Source organism: Oncorhynchus masou, chromosome 19, assembly GCF_036934945.1.
Source record: "Oncorhynchus masou masou isolate Uvic2021 chromosome 19, UVic_Omas_1.1, whole genome shotgun sequence".
NCBI lineage: Eukaryota > Metazoa > Chordata > Actinopteri > Salmoniformes > Salmonidae > Oncorhynchus > Oncorhynchus masou.
Genome location: NC_088230.1, coordinates 2,041,258 through 2,058,601, shown reverse-complemented (window position 1 = coordinate 2,058,601; position 17,344 = coordinate 2,041,258). Strand labels below are relative to the sequence as shown.

Genomic DNA, 17,344 nt, shown 5'->3' with positions numbered 1-17,344 from the left:
AAAAAGGGTGAAACTAGTGATGGTACCAATATCGTTTGATATCAATAGGAGCCAGGCATATCGTGATATCGGTTTATCCTTGCTGTAAATTACTATGTAAAAGAGCATACGTGACTGTTCCCGCAGGCACAAAATCATCTCACCGGCTCTCAATTTAGCATAGTTAACTGCCTGCTGATGGGCCATCCACAGACTTCGCATTGTGCCCCAAAACTGGGTGGGTAGGTTAAGCCCCCAGAACATTCACACCTGTGACCTGGCCCAATTGGCAAGCAAGTTGTCTGAATGTCACAAATCCGTGGTAAGTGAAGTCCACACAGTTGCAATGCTATTTAGCCAAACCAAAATGACATGGATTTGATGCCATATCAGTGCCCATCTCCAGTCAAAACGCCGTAACTATCACAAGCTTCATAAAGACCTTCTTTGAGAAGCAGCAACAGAGAGCTGACATTTTCTCTGTTTTTGACAAGAGTTTAAGAGTTGAATGATACTAAACCTTAAGCAGGCTGCCATCCTCAGTCTGTGAACCCTTGTAGAATGTCTTCTGCTTCCCATTGCTGATGTTGAAGATCCTGATGCATCGGTCCTGGCAGCCCACGGCAGCGTACTTACAGCTGGGCTCTACATCCATGTCATACAGAGTGGTCTTTCTCACCACGTGGTGAGAACGCCTGAACTCTGTACCTCCGTCTGTCTGAGGGGGGAGAGAACAACAACCTCTGTACCTCCGTCTGTCTGAGGGGGAGGGAACAACAACAACAACAACCTCTGTACCTTCGTCTGTCTGAGGGGGGAGAGAACAACAACAACCTCTGTACCTCCGTCTGTCTGAGGGGGGAGAGAACAACAACAACAACAACCTCTGTACCTCCGTCTGTCTGAGGGAGGAGAGAACAACAACAACAACAACCTCTGTACCTCCGTCTGTCTGAGGGAGGAGAGAACAACAACCTCTGTACCTCCGTCTGTCTGAGGGAGGAGAGAACAACAACAACAACAACCTCTGTACCTCCGTCTGTCTGAGGGGGGAGAGAACAACAACAACAACAACCTCTGTACCTCCGTCTGTCTGAGGGAGGAGAGAATAACAACAACAACCTCTGTACCTCCGTCTGTCTGAGGGGGGAGAGAACAACAACAACAAGCTCTGTACCTCCGTCTGTCTGAGGGAGGAGAGAACAACAACAACCTCTGTACCTCCGTCTGTCTGAGGGGGGAGGGAACAACAACAACAACAACCTCTGTACCTCCGTCTGTCTGAGGGAGGAGAGAACAACAACAACAACCTCTGTACCTCCATCTGTCTGAGGGGGAGAGAACAACAACCTCTGTACCTCCGTCTGTCTGAGGGGGGAGAGAACAACAACAACAACCTCTGTACCTCCGTCTGTCTGAGGGGGGAGAGAACAACAACAACAACCTCTGTACCTCCGTCTGTCTGAGGGGGGAGAGAACAACAACCTCTGTACCTCCGTCTGTCTGAGGGAGGAGAGAACAACAACAACAACCTCTGTACCTCCATCTGTCTGAGGGGGGAGAGAACAACAACCTCTGTACCTCCGTCTGTCTGAGGGGGGAGAGAACAACAACAACAACAACCTCTGTACCTCCGTCTGTCTGAGGGAGGAGAGAACAACAACAACAACCTCTGTACCTCCATCTGTCTGAGGGGGGAGAGAACAACAACCTCTGTACCTCCGTCTGTCTGAGGGGGGAGAGAACAACAACAACAACCTCTGTACCTCCGTCTGTCTGAGGGGGGAGAGAACAACAACAACAACCTCTGTACCTCCGTCTGTCTGAGGGGGGAGAGAACAACAACCTCTGTACCTCCGTCTGTCTGAGGGAGGAGAGAACAACAACAACAACCTCTGTACCTCCATCTGTCTGAGGGGGGAGAGAACAACAACCTCTGTACCTCCGTCTGTCTGAGGGGGGAGAGAACAACAACAACAAGCTCTGTACCTCCGTCTGTCTGAGGGGGGAGAGAACAACAACAACAACCTCTGTACCTCCGTCTGTCTGAGGGGGGAGAGAACAACAACAACAACAACCTCTGTACCTCCGTCTGTCTGAGGGGGGAGAGAACAACAGCAACAACCTCTGTACCTCCGTCTGTCTGAGGGGGGAGAGAACAACAACCTCTGTACCTCCGTCTGTCTGAGGGGGGAGAGAACAACAACAACAACCTCTGTACCTCCATCTGTCTGAGGGAGGAGAGAACAACAACAACAACCTCTGTACCTCCGTCTGTCTGAGGGGGGAGAGAACAACAACAACAAGCTCTGTACCTCCGTCTGTCTGAGGGAGGAGAGAACAACAACAACAACCTCTGTACCTCCGTCTGTCTGAGGGGGGAGAGAACAACAACAACAAGCTCTGTACCTCCGTCTGTCTGAGGGGGGAGAGAACAACAACCTCTGTACCTCCGTCTGTCTGAGGGAGGAGAGAACAACAACCTCTGTACCTCCGTCTGTCTGAGGGGGGAGAGAACAACAACCTCTGTACCTCCGTCTGTCTGAGGGGGGAGAGAACAACAACAACAAGCTCTGTACCTCCGTCTGTCTGAGGGAGGAGAGAACAACAACAACAACCTCTGTACCTCCGTCTGTCTGAGGGGGGAGAGAACAACAACAACAACCTCTGTACCTCCGTCTGTCTGAGGGGGAGAGAACAACAACCTCTGTACCTCCGTCTGTCTGAGGGGAGAGAACAACAACAACAACCTCTGTACCTCCGTCTGTCTGAGGGGGGAGAGAACAACAACAACAAGCTCTGTACCTCCGTCTGTCTGAGGGGGGAGAGAACAACAACCTCTGTACCTCCGTCTGTCTGAGGGGGGAGAGAATAACAACAACAACCTCTGTACCTCCGTCTGTCTGAGGGAGGAGAGAACAACAACAACAACCCCTGTACCTCCGTCTGTCTGAGGGAGGAGAGAACAACAACAACAACAACCTCTGTACCTCCGTCTGTCTGAGGGAGGAGAGAATAACAACAACAACCTCTGTACCTCCGTCTGTCTGAGGGGGGAGAGAACAACAACAACAACCTCTGTACCTCCGTCTGTCTGAGGGGGGAGAGAACAACAACCTCTGTACCTCCGTCTGTCTGAGGGGGGAGAGAACAACAACAACAACCTCTGTACCTCAGTCTGTCTGAGGGAGGAGAGAACAACAACAACAACCTCTGTACCTCCGTCTGTCTGAGGGGGGAGAGAACAACAACAACAACAACCTCTGTACCTCCGTCTGTCTGAGGGGGGAGAGAACAACAACAACAACCTCTGTACCTCCGTCTGTCTGAGGGAGGAGAGAACAACAACCTCTGTACCTCCGTCTGTCTGAGGGAGGAGAGAACAACAACAACAACAACCTCTGTACCTCCGTCTGTCTGAGGGGGGAGAGAACAACAACCTCTGTACCTCCGTCTGTCTGAGGGGGGAGAGAACAACAACAACAACCTCTGTACCTCCGTCTGTCTGAGGGGAGGAACAACAACCTCTGTACCTCCGTCTGTCTGAGGGAGGAGAGAACAACAACCTCTGTACCTCCGTCTGTCTGAGGGGGGAGAGAACAACAACAACAAGCTCTGTACCTCCGTCTGTCTGAGGGGGGAGAGAACAACAACAACAACCTCTGTACCTCCGTCTGTCTGAGGGGGGAGAGAACAACAACCTCTGTACCTCCGTCTGTCTGAGGGGGGAGAGAACAACAACCTCTGTACCTCCGTCTGTCTGAGGGAGGAGAGAACAACAACAACAACAACCTCTGTACCTCCGTCTGTCTGAGGGAGGAGAGAACAACAACAACAACAACCTCTGTACCTCCGTCTGTCTGAGGGAGGAGAGAACAACAACAACAACAACCTCTGTACCTCCGTCTGTCTGAGGGAGGAGAGAACAACAACAACAACCTCTGTACCTCCGTCTGTCTGAGGGAGGAGAGAACAACAACAACAACCTCTGTACCTCCGTCTGTCTGAGGGGGGGAGAGAACAACAACAACAACCTCTGTACCTCCGTCTGTCTGAGGGGGGAGAGAACAACAACCTCTGTACCTCCGTCTGTCTGAGGGGGGAGAGAACAACAACAACAACCTCTGTACCTCCGTCTGTCTGAGGGGGAGAGAACAACAACAACAAGCTCTGTACCTCCGTCTGTCTGAGGGGGAGGAACAACAACCTCTGTACCTCCGTCTGTCTGAGGGGGAGAAATAACAACAACAACCTCTGTACCTCCGTCTGTCTGAGGGAGGAGAGAACAACAACAACAACCTCTGTACCTCCGTCTGTCTGAGGGAGGAGAGAACAACAACAACAACCTCTGTACCTCCGTCTGTCTGAGGGGGGAGAGAACAACAACCTCTGTACCTCCGTCTGTCTGAGGGAGGAGAGAACAACAACAACAACCTCTGTACCTCCATCTGTCTGAGGGGGGAGAGAACAACAACCTCTGTACCTCCGTCTGTCTGAGGGGGGAGAGAACAACAACAACAACAACCTCTGTACCTCCGTCTGTCTGAGGGGGGAGAGAACAACAACAACAAGCTCTGTACCTCCGTCTGTCTGAGGGAGGAGAGAACAACAACAACAACCTCTGTACCTCCGTCTGTCTGAGGGGGGAGAGAACAACAACAAGCTCTGTACCTCCGTCTGTCTGAGGGGGGAGAGAACAACAACCTCTGTACCTCCGTCTGTCTGAGGGAGGAGAGAACAACAACCTCTGTACCTCCGTCTGTCTGAGGGGGGAGAGAACAACAACAACAAGCTCTGTACCTCCGTCTGTCTGAGGGAGGAGAGAACAACAACAACAACCTCTGTACCTCCGTCTGTCTGAGGGGGGGAGAGAACAACAACAACAACCTCTGTACCTCCGTCTGTCTGAGGGGGGAGAGAACAACAACAACAACAACCTCTGTACCTTCTTCTGTCTGAGGGAGGAGAGAACAACAACCTCTGTACCTCCGTCTGTCTGAGGGGGGAGAGAACAACAACAACAACCTCTGTACCTCAGTCTGTCTGAGGGAGGAGAGAACAACAACAACAACCTCTGTACCTCCGTCTGTCTGAGGGGGGAGAGAACAACAACAACAACCTCTGTACCTCCGTCTGTCTGAGGGGGGAGAGAACAACAACAACAACCTCTGTACCTCCGTCTGTCTGAGGGAGGAGAGAACAACAACCTCTGTACCTCCGTCTGTCTGAGGGAGGAGAGAACAACAACCTCTGTACCTCCGTCTGTCTGAGGGGGGAGAGAACAACAACAACAAGCTCTGTACCTCCGTCTGTCTGAGGGGGGAGAGAACAACAACAACAACCTCTGTACCTCCGTCTGTCTGAGGGGAGAGAACAACAACAACAAGCTCTGTACCTCCGTCTGTCTGAAGAGAACAACAACCTCTGTACCTCCGTCTGTCTGAGGGGGGAGAGAACAACAACAACAAGCTCTGTACCTCCGTCTGTCTGAGGGGGGAGAGAACAACAACCTCTGTACCTCCGTCTGTCTGAGGGGGGAGAGAACAACAACAACAAGCTCTGTACCTCCGTCTGTCTGAGGGGGGAGAGAACAACAACAACAACCTCTGTACCTCCGTCTGTCTGAGGGGGGAGAGAACAACAACAACAACAACCTCTGTACCTCCGTCTGTCTGAGGGGGGAGAGAACAACAACAACAACAACCTCTGTACCTCCGTCTGTCTGAGGGAGGAGAGAACAACAACAACAACCTCTGTACCTCCGTCTGTCTGAGGGGGGAGAGAACAACAACAACAACCTCTGTACCTCCGTCTGTCTGAGGGAGGAGAGAACAACAACAACAACCTCTGTACCTCCGTCTGTCTGAGGGAGGAGAGAACAACAACAACAACAACCTCTGTACCTCCGTCTGTCTGAGGGGGGAGAGAACAACAGCAACAACCTCTGTACCTCCGTCTGTCTGAGGGGGGAGAGAACAACAACAACAACCTCTGTACCTCCGTCTGTCTGAGGGAGGAGAGAACAACAACCTCTGTACCTCCGTCTGTCTGAGGGGGGAGAGAACAACAACCTCTGTACCTCCGTCTGTCTGAGGGGGGAGAGAACAACAACAACAAGCTCTGTACCTCCGTCTGTCTGAGGGGGGAGAGAACAACAACAACAACCTCTGTACCTCCGTCTGTCTGAGGGGGGAGAGAACAACAACAACAAGCTCTGTACCTCCGTCTGTCTGAGGGGGGAGAGAACAACAACCTCTGTACCTCCGTCTGTCTGAGGGGGGAGAGAACAACAACAACAACAACCTCTGTACCTCCGTCTGTCTGAGGGAGGAGAGAACAACAACAACAACCTCTGTACCTCCGTCTGTCTGAGGGGGGAGAGAACAACAACAACAACCTCTGTACCTCCGTCTGTCTGAGGGAGGAGAGAACAACAACAACAACCTCTGTACCTCCGTCTGTCTGAGGGAGGAGAGAACAACAACAACCCTCTGTACCTCCGTCTGTCTGAGGGGGAGAGAACAACAACAACAACCTCTGTACCTCCGTCTGTCTGAGGGGGGAGAGAACAACAACAACAAGCTCTGTACCTCCGTCTGTCTGAGGGGGGAGAGAACAACAACCTCTGTACCTCCGTCTGTCTGAGGGGGGAGAGAATAACAACAACAACCTCTGTACCTCCGTCTGTCTGAGGGAGGAGAGAACAACAACAACAACCTCTGTACCTCCGTCTGTCTGAGGGAGGAGAGAACAACAACAACAACCTCTGTACCTCCGTCTGTCTGAGGGGGGAGAGAACAACAACCTCTGTACCTCCGTCTGTCTGAGGGAGGAGAGAACAACAACAACAACCTCTGTACCTCCATCTGTCTGAGGGGGGAGAGAACAACAACCTCTGTACCTCCGTCTGTCTGAGGGGGGAGAGAACAACAACAACAACAACCTCTGTACCTCCGTCTGTCTGAGGGGGGAGAGAACAACAACAACAAGCTCTGTACCTCCGTCTGTCTGAGGGAGGAGAGAACAACAACAACAACCTCTGTACCTCCGTCTGTCTGAGGGGGGAGAGAACAACAACAAGCTCTGTACCTCCGTCTGTCTGAGGGGGGAGAGAACAACAACAACAACCTCTGTACCTCCGTCTGTCTGAGGGGGGAGAGAACAACAACCTCTGTACCTCCGTCTGTCTGAGGGAGGAGAGAACAACAACCTCTGTACCTCCGTCTGTCTGAGGGGGGAGAGAACAACAACAACAAGCTCTGTACCTCCGTCTGTCTGAGGGAGGAGAGAACAACAACAACAACCTCTGTACCTCCGTCTGTCTGAGGGGGGAGAGAACAACAACAACAACCTCTGTACCTCCGTCTGTCTGAGGGGGGAGAGAACAACAACAACAACCTCTGTACCTCCGTCTGTCTGAGGGGGGAGAGAACAACAACCTCTGTACCTCCGTCTGTCTGAGGGGGGAGAGAACAACAACAACAACCTCTGTACCTCCGTCTGTCTGAGGGGGGAGAGAACAACAACAACAACCTCTGTACCTCCGTCTGTCTGAGGGAGGAGAGAACAACAACCTCTGTACCTCCGTCTGTCTGAGGGAGGAGAGAACAACAACCTCTGTACCTCCGTCTGTCTGAGGGGGGAGAGAACAACAACAACAAGCTCTGTACCTCCGTCTGTCTGAGGGGGGAGAGAACAACAACAACAACCTCTGTACCTCCGTCTGTCTGAGGGGGGAGAGAACAACAACAACAAGCTCTGTACCTCCGTCTGTCTGAGGGGGGAGAGAACAACAACCTCTGTACCTCCGTCTGTCTGAGGGGGGAGAGAACAACAACAACAAGCTCTGTACCTCCGTCTGTCTGACAGAGAACAACAACCTCTGTACCTCCGTCTGTCTGAGGGGGAGAGAACAACAACAACAAGCTCTGTACCTCCGTCTGTCTGAGGGGGAGAGAACAACAACAACAACCTCTGTACCTCCGTCTGTCTGAGGGGGAGAGAACAACAACAACAACAACCTCTGTACCTCCGTCTGTCTGAGGGGGAGAGAACAACAACAACAACAACCTCTGTACCTCCGTCTGTCTGAGGGAGGAGAGAACAACAACAACAACCTCTGTACCTCCGTCTGTCTGAGGGGGGAGAGAACAACAACAACAACCTCTGTACCTCCGTCTGTCTGAGGGAGGAGAGAACAACAACAACAACCTCTGTACCTCCGTCTGTCTGAGGGAGGAGAGAACAACAACAACAACCTCTGTACCTCCGTCTGTCTGAGGGGGGAGAGAACAACAACAACAACCTCTGTACCTCCGTCTGTCTGAGGGGGGAGAGAACAACAACCTCTGTACCTCCGTCTGTCTGAGGGGGGAGAGAACAACAACAACAACCTCTGTACCTCCGTCTGTCTGAGGGGGGAGAGAACAACAACAACAAGCTCTGTACCTCCGTCTGTCTGAGGGGGGAGAGAACAACAACCTCTGTACCTCCGTCTGTCTGAGGGGGGAGAGAATAACAACAACAACCTCTGTACCTCCGTCTGTCTGAGGGAGGAGAGAACAACAACAACAACAACCTCTGTACCTCCGTCTGTCTGAGGGAGGAGAGAATAACAACAACAACCTCTGTACCTCCGTCTGTCTGAGGGAGGAGAGAACAACAACAACAACCTCTGTACCTCCGTCTGTCTGAGGGAGGAGAGAACAACAACAACAACAACCTCTGTACCTCCGTCTGTCTGAGGGAGGAGAGAACAACAACAACAACCTCTGTACCTCCGTCTGTCTGAGGGGGGAGAGAACAACAACAACAAGCTCTGTACCTCCGTCTGTCTGAGGGAGGAGAGAACAACAACAACAACCTCTGTACCTCCGTCTGTCTGAGGGAGGAGAGAACAACAACAACAACCTCTGTACCTCCGTCTGTCTGAGGGAGGAGAGAACAACAACAACAACAACCTCTGTACCTCCGTCTGTCTGAGGGGGGAGAGAACAACAACAACAACCTCTGTACCTCCGTCTGTCTGAGGGGGGAGAGAACAACAACAACAACAACAACCTCTGTCAGCGTTATCTAGCTTCCTCTTGAACAATAATGCTATCATCTTAAGGTATTCTACTCTCTATGCTCATTGTCTGCAGTTCATGTACAAGCAGAGCTACATTCACTTACAGACAGTAACGGATGTTTTTAAAACTCTGAAAAACAAGATGGGGGCCGTGTGCAATTTCTCTGAATTAAATACCGACAAGCAGCCACTTGGTAAAAACAAAGAGCATGATAATAGATGGAACAGAGAGCACTGCCAGAGAAGATCAGATTGAGAGCGAGAGATGTATGTCAGTGTTTGTTTCCTAAACAGCCACTCAAATAATGTCTATTTACACTGGGAAAGATGCTAGCAGGAAGCTAACAAGACAGAACCCTGTCTCTGCGATGGACTAATGTTCCAGAACTTAACCGTAGTCCCATTCCTCTATCCATTATCCTAATAGGGACATTTGAAAAGGGAAGGAGGAACGTATGAAGAGTGGATGATGATGACTTGTCTCTTTTGCAAATGTTGAGATACTGAAAACCCAGTTAGTTAGAAAACGTTGCATTTACAACAACGCAAATGTTGGACTTCCGTAATTGCAACGTGATACCCTAACGTGTTCCTTACCCTGTGTAGCTTGACTGAGTGTTGAGTGCCTTACCCTGTGAGCCGTACGGAAGTAGATGCTCTTGTCTGCTCCACAGCTGATCATCCTCACCTTGTTGTCATTGGCTGAGGGGGGAGAGGCAAAGTAACCTTAGCCATGAGAACAACCCCAGAGCTTTGACCATGACAAAGAACTTACATACAGTATCTCCTACTGTCAAACCTTACTACATAGACCATTTCTGTTCTACATATGTTGACGTCATGATAGCGTCTTTCTCTCTGATGCCGGGAGGTTACAGGTCACTCACCAGCGAATCGGACAGCGGTGATGGATGAAGAGTGTTCGTCCAGGGTCTGGACTAGGCCGTAGTCTTTCTCAGCATCCAGGACGTGGATCAGACGGTCGCGGCTAGCGGTGGCTAACAGCCTCAGACCCGTCTCTGGTTTAGAGTATTCCAGACACAGGATCTCAGAGTCATGGGCCTCCACCTTCTGAATCTCTGTCATAGTGCTGAGGTCATGAACCCTGCAGAACACACACATCAAACACACACCCTGCACAGACATAACCAGCCTCCATTCTCTTCCCGTTCCGTACCGCAGCATTCCGTTACGGTCTCCAGACGCCAGGTGTTTCCCATCGGGGCTGACACAGATGGTCCTAATGCCTGTCCTGGTCTCTGCCGTCTGTCCGTCTGTCTTCTCTGTGCTAACAGACACACTTCCCTCCGTTTCCACCAGGGCGGCGGTGTTGTCATCCATATAGATCACCTTCAACAAGTCCTGAGGAGTAAGAGAGGTGGATGAAAGAAGGAAGAATGGCCAGAGATACGAAAGGAGGATGGCTGGAGTCCAGCGGGGGTGAGGGAGGACTCCCAGGAGCCAATACAGCAAGAGGGTTAACAGTTTATCTCGACACAACACAGCCTTTTACATGCAGAGGTGGGTCGGTATCTACTAGACTGTTAAGACACATACCTTACTGAGAACATTCTGCGGATGCGTGTGTCCCGGCCTCTCTGTAGTCCACAGCCGGACAGTGTTGTCTGCTGAACAGCTGAGGAAGTCTCCCGAGGACAGGCCAGACTCTGGGACCATCTGGAGAAGGGAGAGGGGAGGAAGACCACATGGAGAAGGATGCGATGGTATTGTAGAGGAACACTCACTCTGCATCGTACTGAAGTACTTCCATATAGCCGCAACTAATGAGACACTTCATCATCTCTACAGCCCTCAAATAGTACTCTGATATGTTGGCGTTTTACCTGTAGGTCCCAGACACCGGCGGCATGGTAGAGGGCAGAATGCACCTTGTCTACCCTGTGGAGGTCCCTGACATCTAATGAGACACTTCATCTCTACAGCCCTCAAATAGTACTCTGATATGTTGGTGTTTTACCTGTAGGTCCCAGACACCGGCGGCATGGTAGAGGGCAGAATGCACCTTGCCTACCCTGTGGAGGTCCCTGACAACTAATGAGACACTTCATCATCTCTACAGCCCTCAAATAGTACTCTGATATGTTGGCGTTTTACCTGTAGGTCCCAGACACCGGCGGCATGGTAGAGGGCAGAATGCACCTTGCCTACCCTGTGGAGGTCCCTGACATCCCACACATACAGGCTGTGGTCGTTATACACACAGCTCAACCAATGACTGGCCGGGTCATAGGTCACCGCCACAGAGTCAGGGTAGCGGGCAGACATCTTGTTGGAGAACAGGTGGCTGATGGGAGAAAATAAGTCATGTGTGACTCATGTTAATGGATGGAACCTGCTTCAGCTCCTAATATTGGTTGCAAAACAGGGTTGTGAAGATGCCTCGTATTCCCCCACCTTAAATGTTAAGGTTAGCATTGGGACGGGTAAGCTGATCCTAGATCTATACCTAAGGGTAACTTCTACCCAGAGGTGTGTGTGTGTGTGTGTGTGGGTGACACACCTGGCCTGTGTGATGCTGGACACGTCAGTGCCAAGGTGGTGTGGTCTTGGCAGGGTACAGATGAACCCCAGGTCAGCAGGGCTGAAGGCTCGCACCATCCCATCAGCACAGCCACAGAAGATCAGCTCCTCTGACACACACAGAGCCCTGGCCACACTGGTCTACGGGGACAGGAAGAGATCAACCAACCAATCGGTAACATTAAAGAGTGACTTGGAGGTGCTTCTCAGACACAGAGATTGGCACTGCTACGCACGGTCTATAGAGGGCAGGAAGTTACGCAACAGAGAAAATCTAGTGTCAAGGACCCGAGGATCCAGTCAGTAATGATCTAGTTTACATATCTATGCTCAATGTCCTGGCCTCACTCCTGTTCCCATTGAAAGTATCTCAAACACATCCTGTCCCCATCTCTGTCCCTAACCTCTCTGTGATCCCCTTGCTGCTTGGCAGGACACAGGGGACACACAGACCTCAGTAGAGACTTCAGTTGGACAGAGTCCATACCAAAGACAGACATGAACTCGTTTCCCTCCACAGACACATGCCGGCCATTTCCTAGCACGAGGCCATCTGTTAACAGTCCAAAGGCACCTTCACACTCTGATGTCAGTCACTCACCCATAGGCACACCCATCTGTCAGTGACTCACCCATAGGCCCACCCATCTGTCAGTGACTCACCCGTAAGTCCACCCATCTGTCAGTGACTCACCCATAGGCCCACCCATTTGTCAGTGACTCACCCATAGGCCCACCCATTTGTCAGTGACTCACCCGTAAGTCCACCCACTTGTCCAGCATCCTTTTGGGGTTGAACTCACAGAGCAGGCCGGAGGTGGTGATACAGAAGGTGCTTTCGGCCTTAGAGCCCCGCCCACACGCCACGTCGCAAAAGAAGTTGTTCCTCAGCTCCCCCAGGAGTCCAGAGCGCCCCAGCAGAGGGACTGGAGCACTGGCCTGCACAGACAACAGAAACACTAGTGTTATTAGTATGAGACTTAGCATCAGGAGTCCAGAGCGCCCCAGCAGAGGGACTGGAGCACTGGCCTGCACAGACAACAGAAACACTAGTGTTATTAGTATGAGACTTAGCATCAGGAGTCCAGAGCACCCCAGCAGAGGGACTGGAGCACTGGCCTGCACAGACAACAGAAACACTAGTGTTATTAGTATGAGACTTAGCATCAGGAGTCCAGAGCGCCCCAGCAGAGGGACTGGAGCACTGGCCTGCACAGACAACAGAAACACTAGTGTTATTAGTATGAGACTTAGCATCAGGAGTCCAGAGCGCCCCAGCAGAGGGACTGGAGCACTGGCCTGCACAGACAACAGAAACACTAGTGTTATTAGTATGAGACTTAGCATCAGGAGTCCAGAGCGCCCCAGCAGAGGGACTGGAGCACTGGCCTGCACAGACAACAGAAACACTAGTGTTATTAGTATGAGACTTAGCATCAGGAGTCCAGAGCGCCCCAGCAGAGGGACTGGAGCACTGGCCTGCACAGACAACAGAAACACTAGTGTTATTAGTATGAGACTTAGCATCAGGAGTCCAGAGCGCCCCAGCAGAGGGACTGGAGCACTGGCCTGCACAGACAACAGAAACACTAGTGTTATTAGTATGAGACTTAGCATCAGGAGTCCAGAGCGCCCCAGCAGAGGGACTGGAGCACTGGCCTGCACAGACAACAGAAACACTAGTGTTATTAGTATGAGACTTAGCATCAGGAGCCCAGAGCGCCCCAGCAGAGGGACTGGAGCACTGGCCTGCACAGACAACAGAAACACTAGTGTTATTAGTATGAGACTTAGCATCAGGAGTCCAGAGCGCCCCAGCAGAGGAACTGGAGCACTGGCCTGCACAGACAACAGAAACACTAGTGTTATTAGTATGAGACTTAGCATCAGGAGTCCAGAGCACCCCAGCAGAGGGACTGGAGCACTGGCCTGCACAGACAACAGAAACACTAGTGTTATTAGTATGAGACTTAGCATCAGGAGTCCAGAGCGCCCCAGCAGAGGGACTGGAGCACTGGCCTGCACAGACAACAGAAACACTAGTGTTATTAGTATGAGACTTAGCATCAGGAGCCCAGAGCGCCCCAGCAGAGGGACTGGAGCACTGGCCTGCACAGACAACAGAAACACTAGTGTTATTAGTATGAGACTTAGCATCAGGAGTCCAGAGCGCCCCAGCAGAGGAACTGGAGCACTGGCCTGCACAGACAACAGAAACACTAGTGTTATTAGTATGAGACTTAGCATCAGGAGTCCAGAGCACCCCAGCAGAGGGACTGGAGCACTGGCCTGCACAGACAACAGAAACACTAGTGTTATTAGTATGAGACTTAGCATCAGGAGTCCAGAGCGCCCCAGCAGAGGGACTGGAGCACTGGCCTGCACAGACAACAGAAACACTAGTGTTATTAGTATGAGACTTAGCATCAGGAGTCCAGAGCGCCCCAGCAGAGGGACTGGAGCACTGGCCTGCACAGACAACAGAAACACTAGTGTTATTAGTATGAGACTTAGCATCAGGAGTCCAGAGCGCCCCAGCAGAGGGACTAGAGAGAAATGAGAGAAAGAAATGCAGTTAGTTAGTAGTGTGAAATGTTTGAGTAACTAGAGTTAGCCATTCTGTTATTCTGCTCACAATCAGTAGCATTAGCCTGCACAGAAATCCAAGGAACAGAGATGAAAGTACCTCGATAGATTTGGAGTTGTCCAGGTACCAGAACTTGACATGTCTGTTCCCTGCTGTCACAAAGTAGGAGCTATCTTCAGAGAAGGACACTGCTGTCACCTTACTGGACACCTTGTTAGCAGCAATTATTGTGTTCTTCTGCAAGCACAACAAAAACACAAAATGTATGAGGGCAGTAACCATAGAAGTATAGACCCTGTAGCAGTTACACAAACAGAAGGGTAGATAATATGGATGTTGCTGTCTCTGGGGCAGTGGCTATAGCAGAAGGGTAGATAATATGGATATTGCTGTCTCTGGGGCAGTGGCCATAGCAGAAGGGTAGATAATATGGATGTTGCTGTCTCTTGGGCCGTGGCCATAGCAGAAGGGTAGATAATATGGATGTTGCTGTCTCTGGGGCAGTGGCTATAGCAGAAGGGTAGATAATATGGATGTTGCTGTCTCTTGGGCCGTGGCTATAGCAGAAGGGTAGATAATATGGATGTTGCTGTCTCTGGGGCAGTGGCTATAGCAGAAGGGTAGATAATATGGATGTTGCTGTCTCTTGGGGCCGTGGCCATAGCAGAAGGGTAGATAATATGGATGTTGCTGTCTCTGGGGCAGTGGCTATAGCAGAAGGGTAGATAATATGGATGTTGCTGTCTCTGGGGCCGTGGCTATAGCAGAAGGGTAGATAATATGGATGTTGCTGTCTCTGGGGTAGTGGCTATAGCAGAAGGGTAGATAATATGGATGTTGCCGTCTCTGGGGCCGTGGCTATAGCAGAAGGGTAGATAATATGGATGTTGCCGTCTCTGGGGCAGTGGCCATAGCAGAAGGGTAGATAATATGGATGTTGCCGTCTCTGGGGCAGTGGCTATAGCAGAAGGGTAGATAATATGGATGTTGCCGTCTCTGGGGCAGTGGCTATAGCAGAAGGGTAGATAATATGGATGTTGCCGTCTCTGGGGCAGTGACTATAGCAGAAGGGTAGATAATATGGATGTTGCCGTCTCTGGGGCAGTGGCTATAGCAGAAGGGTAGATAATATGGATGTTGCCGTCTCTGGGGCAGTGGCTATAGCAGAAGGGTAGATAATATGGATGTTGCCGTCTCTGGGGCAGTGGCTATAGCAGAAGGGTAGATAATATGGATGTTGCCGTCTCTGGGGCAGTGGCTATAGCAGAAGGGTAGATAATATGGATGTTGCCGTCTCTGGGGCAGTGACTATAGCAGAAGGGTAGATAATATGGATATTGCCGTCTCTGGGGCCGTGGCTATAGCAGAAGGGTAGATAATATGGATGTTGCTGTCTCTTGGGCAGTGGCTATAGCAGAAGGGTAGATAATATGGATGTTGCCGTCTCTGGGGCAGTGGCTATAGCAGAAGGGTAGATAATATGGATGTTGCTGTCTCTGGGGCAGTGGCTATAGCAGAAGGGTAGATAATATGGATGTTGCTGTCTCTGGGGCAGTGGCTATAGCAGAAGGGTAGATAATATTGGCTCATAGAAAGGTCACACAGGGCAGATGAGAATTTCATTTGTTGACAGAAAAGGTGACATTGGGCAACTTAAGTAGGATGCCTATTGGCCAGAGGCTGCTGGCGTACCTTCCATGCCCAGACGTGGACCATCATGTCGTGCTGGTAACCCACGCTGACAATGTATTTACTGTTGGGAGAGAAGGCCACACAGGATACGCCATACTTATGTTCCTGCAGCTCCGCCACCTGCCGAAACTCACACACCTCCCACACACGCACCGCAGGCAGGTGACCCGACTGGGACGGGGAGGGAGTGCGAGAACAAGAGAAGGGGAGATAGATGGAGAGAAGGCGGGAGAGAGATAAAGTCACCGCGAGATGACATGCCGTGTCAGCCACAATCCACACAATCTGAACCATTTCACACACACTATCAAAAAGGTCAAAAAGGTTGTTATGTGAATGTGACTGCGCCCAGGTCAGAGTTCAGGACATGGATGACTGAGGATACAGAGACTATGAAAAACAGTGTTATCAGATCGTCCTCTCAGAGATGTCCACATTTTACCCCTTGTTTTTATCCTACTGATTGTTCTGCTTCTGTAACAGATTCATCATTGCTTCCAAAGTAATCAAATCTATAAAATGACAAAGTCTATCAGTGATATTCCAGTCTTTAACCAACCCAAAGGAAATGGAGGAAGGATTCAATTGAGATACCTTCCTCAATAACCAATGATAACCATTAGGGTGGGGGAATATGTTGAGGTTAGCATTGGGGAGGGAAAACTGATCCTAGCTCTGTACCTAAGGGTTACTTCTACCCAGAGGTGTGTGTGTGTGTGTGTGTGTGTGTGTGTGTGTGTGTGTGTGTGTGTGTGTGTGTGTGTGTGTGTGTGTGTGTGTGTGTGTGTGTGTGTGTAACCAACAGCAGTCCTATGAGCATGGTACTTGGAACTTTGACCCCTGCTGCTATGGCAACTGAAGTGATCACCTATTTACAGAGAGGGATTTACTTACGCTCTGATTGGCTATCTGGGATTAGGCGTCACATCAACACAGCAGCGTAGAGCCACTTGAGCTAATCTGGATCTAGAACATTACCATACCTACGGTACAAATGCACTACAACACAGGGAGATATTCTATCAAACCAGCTTTTGAGGATGACAGACAGACAGAGACAGAGACAGACAACTCACCTCTCCTGTGACCAAGTATTTGCCATCTGAAGAGAAGGACAGAGCTGTGATAGTTTTCCTGTTAAAAAGAGAGAAGAGTGTGGTAACAGTCATACATGTATCAGTGTGTGTTTCAGGGAGCGGTAGAGGATGATTAGGTAATGAGTAGGATGGTGATTAGGGGTTGGTGGTGTGAGTGAGTCACTTCTCACCTGGATGTATTCAGGATGTGGTGTTGTCTGTTCTTCTTGGGGTTCAGCAGAACCACCACACAGCTACAGAGCAGGAGAAACACATCCTCCCATTACATTTTACCATCGTTTTATGCACTTTATCGGCAGCTGAGTAACATGTGGCTGCAGAGTAATATTTACATGACATAAGGGCAATTTGCATTTCTAAAAAGGCAGTGAGGAATAT

At 50.7% G+C, this 17,344-nt stretch overlaps 1 protein-coding gene across 1 annotated transcript in view; it reads right to left on the bottom strand.

The window, feature by feature from the left end:
• LOC135505525 (mitogen-activated protein kinase-binding protein 1-like) overlaps window positions 1-17,344 on the bottom strand; it is a 58,276-nt gene that overhangs the window by 25,411 nt on the left and 15,521 nt on the right. The window contains 12 exon segments of the mRNA XM_064924593.1: window positions 500-697; window positions 9,681-9,751; window positions 9,937-10,154; window positions 10,227-10,411; window positions 10,607-10,726; window positions 11,165-11,354; window positions 11,571-11,731; window positions 12,347-12,529; window positions 14,277-14,414; window positions 15,870-16,040; window positions 16,946-17,003; window positions 17,137-17,199. Coding sequence (XP_064780665.1) covers window positions 500-697; window positions 9,681-9,751; window positions 9,937-10,154; window positions 10,227-10,411; window positions 10,607-10,726; window positions 11,165-11,354; window positions 11,571-11,731; window positions 12,347-12,529; window positions 14,277-14,414; window positions 15,870-16,040; window positions 16,946-17,003; window positions 17,137-17,199 — 1,756 coding nt within the window.